The sequence below is a fragment of the Halyomorpha halys genome, unplaced genomic scaffold (genome assembly GCF_000696795.3).
Source record: "Halyomorpha halys isolate HHAL.00 unplaced genomic scaffold, Hhal_1.1 Scaffold6.1, whole genome shotgun sequence".
NCBI classification, from domain to species: domain Eukaryota; kingdom Metazoa; phylum Arthropoda; class Insecta; order Hemiptera; family Pentatomidae; genus Halyomorpha; species Halyomorpha halys.
Genome location: NW_027111275.1, coordinates 361,000 through 370,150, shown reverse-complemented (window position 1 = coordinate 370,150; position 9,151 = coordinate 361,000). Strand labels below are relative to the sequence as shown.

At 31.7% G+C, this 9,151-nt stretch overlaps 1 protein-coding gene across 3 annotated transcripts in view; it reads right to left on the bottom strand.

Moving 5' to 3' along the window:
* Positions 1-4,712: 4,712 nt before the first annotated feature.
* LOC106692785 (zinc finger protein 91) overlaps positions 4,713-9,151 on the bottom strand; it is an 11,322-nt gene continuing 6,883 nt past the window's right edge. For all 3 annotated transcript variants that reach the window (XM_014438964.3, XM_014438955.3, XM_014438973.2), the window contains one exon: positions 4,713-8,912. In XM_014438964.3, the coding sequence (XP_014294450.1) occupies positions 4,986-8,912 (3,927 nt within the window). In that variant the 3' untranslated portion in view covers positions 4,713-4,985. The remainder of the gene's footprint in view (positions 8,913-9,151) is intronic.

Sequence of the window (9,151 nt, the reverse complement as noted above, 5' to 3'; positions counted from 1 at the left end):
TTTGTTCGTTTCTTTCCTCTAAAAATTTAATTTTTTTTAGAATAATTTTATTTGTATTATTGTACCTAAACTTTATCTGTTGACATCATAAAAGCATCCTGAGGCCTGCATATGTCAGCCCGGCACACAGAGCATCTCTTTCAAAGTTCAATTTCTATAATTCAGAAGATTCCGTGAAGACAACGTGGAAGGCGCATCTCCATCAATTCCTTCATATCGTAACAGTCCCAGAGTTCATATTATAGACTTATATTTCTCCACAATCTTTTCTTATAATAGATCTCTGCTCTAGTAAAAGGAATAAGAGCAGCAATTCATATGTACATAGTGTCAATCAGCATCATCCTTTTATCTAATCCTCACATTATATTATTTATTTAATCTATTGATTAATTTTATTGTCTTAATCTGTTATTTCTTTTTATTAACTGTCTTTTGTTTCATTTACTCATAGAGGCCCTTCAACCTACATTTATTAAACACTAATTTTAACAGCAAAATATTCTCCAACACTGTTTAACTATATAACATCCCTTCTCGTATGAATGGTAATACTCTGGTTGCAATATGTTTCTGCATGTTCATTTTATCTCTAATCCATATATATGTCTGTTGTGGGATTGTAAAGAAAGTCGTCAGGTTCCTGATTTCCTTCTCCAAGGCTCTTTCCTAAATATCTCTACTTAATCAAAAAATATTTTTTTCAGTTGTTTCTTCACCATCCTTTGCTTACACCCTCAAACTCTTAACCGACTACAGCAGGAGACTGGCACCCTCTGCTAGCATAACAGTTTCCTAAACATGTAGGGGCACATTATTGAGGCCTTCTTAGAGATCACATTAACCACCCACCATACAAAGATATTTAGTCCATGTATATGGTAGGCTTATTATTTTAGGACACAAAAAAAATCTAGTATCTGTTCTAACCGCTTTCACTATATTTGTAATTATTAACTAAAAATTTACTACAGCCTTGGTGATAATTTTAACTATTTATTACAGTACAATACAAGGATTAAATTATAGATGATTGACTTTATGAAATTTGATATTCAGAGCAGTGGGCAAGAACAAAAAAAATTTTCAACTATGTATATAAATAATTTACTGTTTAATTTCAAATTATGAAGATGGTCAGGATTGCATTCAAAAGAGAACAAAATAGTTGAAAACCATTTATTTTCCAATGTTTGGCCCCACTTTGTAGAGCTTCATCAGGGCTAAAAAAGATACAAAAACAACTAAGGACATTTTGAAATTGTAAGATAATGAGATTCAAAAATGTAAATTAAGGTAGGGTTAAAATTATGTATGAACAAGTGAAAAGAAAATAATATACCAAGAAAATAAAATAGTATTAATATAAAATAAACAATGATAATAATATAAAAAATTAACTATAAGGTTAAAAATGTACAGGAGACGCAAGAACAGAAAAATAAATATGATACAAAACGTGACACACAAAAACATGAAAAATAAACAAGTATAATAATTTTATTTTTATGAATCCTTTCTTGACCTTTACTTAATCTCAACTTGCTACTTTATTTTTTGTCTTAGTGTGTCAAATTTTGTTTTCTCATACTCTCTACTTTTCTGTTCTTGTGTCTCCTGTTAATTTTAACCTTATAGTTTACATATTTTTTTTTATTATTATCATTATTTGTTTTATAATAATACTATTTTATTTCTACTTTTCTTTTATATATAAGTGAAAAGAATATATAATTTTCTGTTCACTTAGTTTTACTTAATTTTAATCCTACCTTAATTTACCTTTTTGTATCTTATTATTTCAAAATGTTCTTAGTTGTTTTTGTATCTTTTTAGCCCTGATGTAGCTCTAAAAGGTGGGGCCAAACATCGGAAAATAAATAATGATGTTTTAACCCACAATGTAAGTAACCACTAGGGCTGTCTTGATTTGCGTAAATGTACACAATAGACAAAGGAACTTTGAATTTGACAGTGGATATTATCAACATGTAAAAAAAAATCCTGTTTTTAGTTTAAAAGGTTTTATTGAAGTCATTATTTTACCATTCTTCATGAAAAAAACAAAATAATTTTTTATGAAAATAATGAATTTTTAAGGTGTCCCTTCTGACATATTTCAGATTGAATATCTGAGGGCTAACAATTTTAGCTGTGTTTAAAAATTTCTAAAAAAAAAGAAGAAAAAAACAAAACCCAATAGTCTCATCAGAGATGAAAACGGAACCATTTAGTACAACAGAGTAAAAGATTTTTCTCAGGATGTTTTTCATTTTCATAAGAGTTCCTTCAGATAAATTTTTTATTGAAAATACCTAGTTTTAGAAAATTCACAATATTAAAAGACTGATAAGGAAATTTAAAAAAACTTAAAATATAAAGATGGTCAGGGTTGCGGTAAAAAAACAAAACAAATAGTTTTTAACTATTTAATGTCCAACATCCTAAAAAAAAACTTAGATTTGCAACTTTCAAGGGAAGTAGTAGACTATAAACACTATATCCCGGAAAAGAAATGCGTGAGTATTTGTCACTAATATGGTCAACTATTAATCCATTGTGAGTATTTAACATTTTCAATTTTAAAAGTTTTGTTTTTAAAAACTTTAATTTTCCCTGTTCTTTTACTATTACAAAGAAGCCTATATGCTGGACAAAACATCTGTGTACATGCTCTTAAACATGGTTTAAGTTTGAAAAAGTTAAAAAAAAACAAGGAGAACAAAGTTCAACACAAACCTCTAAAAAGTAAATAGGCTGCACAAAATGGGTGCTCATAAACAAATTAACACATCTAAGAAAGTAATAAATACTTGGTTACGACTCTGAATTCAGTACAAACTAGCTAAAAAAATATATATAAATTTTATCATCAAACTTCTTGAATTAAATTAGTAGGTTTGATATCTTTGTTCCTAAAAATAAATCATTTAATAAAAAAAATAATTAGTTTCATTTAGCCATTTTCAAAGAAACAAGAAAAGTGAATTTTACATGAATTCAGCCCAAACTGTTTTTAACAAATATTGTTATAAGGTGGTGAAGTTCAGCCTTAATGCAGTGTTGATGAAATAGCTGAGGCCTCATCGAAACAACTTCGATTTTGCATTGTTTGGCTGTGGCAGGTTAGATTTCAGCCTCGTCAAGTTGACTGTTATTTCTTGGCAGTCCACTCTGGTTAGAATAGGTTGGTTACCTAAGAGATAATCCCACATACATCAAAAATAGCCAGATAGGAAATAAAAAGAAAAAGTACCGACACAGCTTAAACTGGCACCACAAAAAATCATTCTCTTTACAAATAACTACCCACCCAGATATGAGTGAAATAGTGATGGTGGTGACATTTCAACCAAACTGTCCACCTCTCCCACAAGTAATGGATCAAAATTAGATTCAAGAAGTTGAACATCATTTCAGAAAAGCCAACTCGTAAATTATTTCATAAGAAGACATGGTAAATTTTGAATTAAAAAGAAAATGTTTTTCCTTTTTTTGAGCTACGGGTTGAATTCCTAAAAGAAAATTCTTTTGATACTAATTCTTTTCAAGCAATCTTATGCATACACAGTGAAGTCTAACTTATATGAAACATTCAGTTATGCGAAAAATTTCTCATTCCCCTGCAAAAAAACCCTGAATTATGTGTATGTAATTATCAATTAATACGAAACATTCAGTTATACAAAGGAAAGTTTGGACCTGGTTTATGTACATATTAGTAAATTTTATTCAGTTCTATGAATTTTTTCTCTTCCGTGGCAAGACAAAGGATGAAAAATACCGTGAAAAACGAAACAGTAAACAACTTTTTTCCGCGAATAATATCCGGTGCCAATGACTCTTTAAGTTTATATTCTACTCCCTAAGGTATAATAATAAGCTCGGACGATTCCGATTCAGATGACGAAGATCCTTTGCCTCTTCCATTTTTGCAGAAGCTCTTGATGGATTTGAAATTAGCGAGAAGGAATTTAACACCTTAACAGAATGCAAAAGAATGATGTATTCAGCCAAAAGCAACATGAAACAAACTAACATAACAATTTTTTTGTCAAAAATAAAAAAATACGGGTTAAAGATAAATTAAATTTTTATACAATAAATAATTTTTTTTTTCACTTTACTTTGTTTTTCTTTCAACTGCATACAACATACGTATATGTACCTACTAATTACGAGAAAAAAATTCTCAAAAATATAAATACATAATATGCATTGCGTAATCACTTACACGAAGAATTTTTGGTTCCCCCTCATATTCGTATAACTGAGACTTCACTGTATCAAGTTAGCTGCATATAGATGAATGTATGTAAAGAGTTTGTAGTTTTCCTGAACACAGTTTTTGATTCAATATCATCCCATAGACAACCAACTAGTTCATATAACTCAGATTACACAGTACATGAAAATTCTTTATCATAATTTCCTAGGTTGATCAAACATGAATAAAAATAAAATGCTGAATGTGAAATTATTTCACAATTTATTAATTATATTTTATATTAATGTAATTAAAATTTTATCTACATCAATGGTAAGATATAATCTCAAATTTATATCAGTTTAAGGCATTTTAATTATATAAATCTATTTTGCATATATATCTATATATATAAAAAAAACATTTATTTACATAAAAAACAAACTAAATATTACAACAATAAAATTCTTTTCTACTCTATGTAATTTTTAAATATGGAAACTCATGAAAAAATATGTATATATTTGTATGTTTTAACATATACACACATGTAGGTGTATAAGAATGTGAGTGTATATAAATTATCATATGAACATGCAAATACATACATAAATACAGGGATCAGGGAGAGAAAAGTAGCGTTAGTCAGAGTGAATTAGATATCTAAAATTTAAAAAAGTTAAGTGTGGACCCTTGGACTACATGGATAGTTTACTTTGGAATGTTTTCTAATCTAGTGTCTTTAAAAATTAAGCAGTTAAATTTACAGCCAGTCTTGTTAGTTTTCATTTGCTTTTGAATTCGAGTTATCGTCAGAAAGATCAATTTGAACTACTTCAACATTAGTTCCACCTAAGAAGGCTTCGACAGCTTTGGGTTCTTTATGTGATGAAGTATCAGACATGTTTGATTTTTCTTCTTCTTCTTCATCACTAGTAGATTCCTCTGACTCCATATCATTTTCATTTAATACTTCTGATTTATCATCAGTTTCATCTAAAACTTCTGACTTTTCAACATCAGATTCTGAGGACATATGAGTGTCATTAGCACCATATGATGTTTCTAATTCTTCTATATCATCATCCAGGATAAGATCATCGTCATCAGAATTGTTATCACCCATATTTTTGAGTTTCATTTTACACTGCTTATTATGTTCAGTTAGTTGGTTATAGGTAGAAAAATTTGATTTACAATCGGCACAAACAAACTCAGTACCTTTGTGTTTTTGCAGTTTGTGGGTACAGAGATTTTCAGCAGATACAAAAACTTCACCGCACTGTCCACACTTGAAATGATCAGAATGTTCATGGATTCTTCTATGATTTGTTAATCCAATTTCACTTGCAAAAACTAAAGAACAAACTTCACATGAATGAAAAGGTAATTTTGAATGTTCACTACCATTTACAGAGTTTGACTCTGTATCTTTATCTACAGCAGGCTCAGGTTCATTCATAGAATATTCACTTCTACCTTCATCAATTTTATGATCTTTTCTAATATGATCACAAAATTGGGAAAAGTCGACAAAAGTATCTTTACAAATAAGACAATGATGTACATCATCTGTAGCTCTTTCTTCATGCCCAACATGTATACTAGCATGACTTAATAACTTTGATCTAGCACCATGATATTTACCACATACACGACAGGACACGTTAGTTGCTTCACCATCAAAGTTATTAGGATGTTCTATGGCCAAATGAGCACTCAAACAAGGAAAATCTGGACACAGTTTCAAACAGACACCACAAGTCCTACCTGCTTCTGACTTATGAAATCTGATCAAGTGTTGCCAAAGATGGCGTTTTGCCGGCCAAACTTTGCCACACAGTTCACATTCACTGGGTGTAAAATCATCTGTATAAACCTTCCTAACAGTTTTTAATTTAGATTTTTCAGCTTCAGGCATGAGACCAAGTTGATGCATGAAACTTCTATCTGAATTAGTAGTTGTTTCCCATTCAGTTTTATTTTCATTATTTGTACGACCAGAAGCATTACTTTCCCATGCAGTTGAGTTTTCTGAAGTGTCATCAGTTTTTTTATTTTTATGAGCATCTCTCATATGTTTCCTTAAATCTACATTGGAAGTGAAAATATCTGAACAAATATTACAAAGTATTTCGAGTTTAGTTTTCTTTTTTGGTTTGGCATGTTCACTTTCTGTCTTTGCTTTTCGTTTTTCATTTTCCTTCTCCTCGACTTTTACATTTACATTAGTTTTTGGAGCCCCGATAATATCCATTATACTATTTGTATCCAATTCCACATCTTCTACCTGGTCTTCTTCATCTCCACTATCACTTGGATGATTATCAATGTGAGCATCAAGTTCTTCTTTGGATGAAAATATTTTTAAACAAATTTTACAGGGAAGGAAATTGGATCCATGGTACTTAATATGCTCCATTAGTTTGGATTTATTTGTACAAGGTTTACCACAGACATGACAAGCAAAAGCTCGCTGCAATGCAACTTGATGAGTTGCCTGGACATGAGCTTGAAGTTCTTTGTAACCAGGCAGTGCTTTCAGACAAATAGCACATAAATACTTACTTTCATTAGCGTGGATTGCCTTCAAATGCCTTCGCATCTTATATTTACTGGTAACTAATTCAGCACAGAATATACAATAATGTAGATGAAAACTCAAACGATGTCCTTTTTGATGCTTCTCAAGATCTGCTTTACACCTCAAAATTTTGTCACAACCAGCAACACCACACTTGACATCAGGGTGGTCAGCATGTTCAGCACAAATATGTTGATATAGCTCTGTTTTTGTATTGCACTTGATTTCACAAAGTTCACAAGTAAATGTCACATGTGAACTCTTCATGTGTTTATAAAGCAAATTACTAAGACTAAAAGATTTATCACACCTTTCACATTTGTACACTCCATCAACTGGTGCTGGTAGAGGAATAGGAGTCGGTCTGGGGCCTTTACAATGCTTAGCATGTTTTCTGACTAATGTTTCTTTTCTAAACACTTTTGAGCATTTTTCACAAGTATGTACACCATTACTTTCTTTTTCACCCTTGGAACTAATCAAGTCTTCACTACGATGATGCTTAGCAATATGGGTAGCTAAATGGGATTTTGATGCAGAAGTACGCTGGCAAGTAGGACATGTAACATCAGGGTGACCTTTGTGAATTTTATTAACATGTTTCCATAAATGTGATGTTCTTCCATAATACTTGGTACATAAATCACATGGCATTACATTGTGTGTTTCTTGTCTATGTTTCCCAAGTTCCTCCACATTGGCATACTCAAAAGTATTACCATCACATAAATCACAGGCCAATGTGGAAGTTTGCTGAAGGAAATGAGGTTCACTTTCAACCTTGGGATTTTCGAGAAGAGCTTGAAGTTCAGGTGGATTATCAGGTACATAATGAACTTTCCTGTGCCTAGTCATTTTAGACACTTTAGAATATGGCCTACCACAAATATCACAACAAAAGTCTCCTCCCAGTAATGGCCAATGTTTTTCTCGAACATGACCTACCAAATTAGATAAGTTACAAAACACTTTAAGACATACTCCACATATAAATGGTAAGCAATCAGGATGAACACCCATCATATGCTTCCAATATTCCACCCTTGTTTTCCACATTTTCCCACAAACTTCACATGTATTTGGATACTGTCCTTGGGAAGCATGATGTGCTGCATGTTCCTTTTTAATGGAACTAGTCGGGAAAACCTTTCCACATTCAGGAACCTCACATGTAACACTCACATCACCAGCATGTGTTGAAGCCATATGGCGCCACCTTTCCGAACGTGATAAATGAGAGAGCCCACAAATCTCACATGCAAAATAAAAATGATATGCCCCAGAATTTAATGAATTCAAGGAACCCATGGAGTCCCGATGTGCACTTCTTTTGTGTTTCAATAACTTAGTATCATTTTCAAAGACTTTGAAACATATCTCACAACTATGCATGTAACTGTCATCAAGTGGTGGACCAGAAAAACCATCAGGATAAAAATCACTATTTAGAATAACAACTGATTCAGGATCCACTAGATTTCCTTCAGCATCTACTAAGTTGTGAATTTTAGCATGAGTAACTAGCTTTTTACGGGAATCATGCTGCCTAGCACAGACTTGGCAACTATATCGCCTCTGATCAGTTTTACTTCTTGGATGAGCTGATTCAACATGTTGAGTCAAACTTTCAGTATCATCACATATTTTTAAACAGACACCACATGCTTTAGAAGCTTCATCACGATGAGAATATAACATGTGCAGCCATAAGCTACCTCTATCATTAAATTCTCTAATACAGATCTCACAACAAAACACTGTTTCTAATTCCATCATACTCTCAGCATAATCTTCACCAGTTTCGTCACGATACGTACTGAAGTCTAAAGGTCCATCATAACCATGGCAATCCGAAAGATGTTGGCTCAAATGATCAGCTTCTCTGAATTTGTCATGACATAAAAGGCAAGAGTAAACTGGTTCCGAAGAGGTTTTTTCAATCTCATGTTTCATTGGAATTTCATTACTTTCAGATGGTACATAAGAGTCATTTTGAGATAGTTCTCTTTCAATTTTCCTTGGCTTTGAATTTTTTCTCCTGTTAGATGATACTTCTTCAGGTTTCTTTTCTATCACAAACTCAGGAATGCCTTCTTCAAAGGCTGTAGGAGGATCATTCATCTAAAAAAATAAAAATAGAATAATTACAATAGTGTATAAGGTTGATGAAGTTAGATTTATTTTTCTAAAGGCAGAATGGACTGCAACAATTTAATGGCATTGTTAGCTGCGATGTTATATATAAGAAAAATTTTTTGATATAATTGGTACTTTTTGTTGTTGTTGTTGTTGTTGATTTTTGCTTAAAGGCGTAAAACCCTCTGGTCATCAACGCCTATGGGATGATAAAAGTAAAAAAA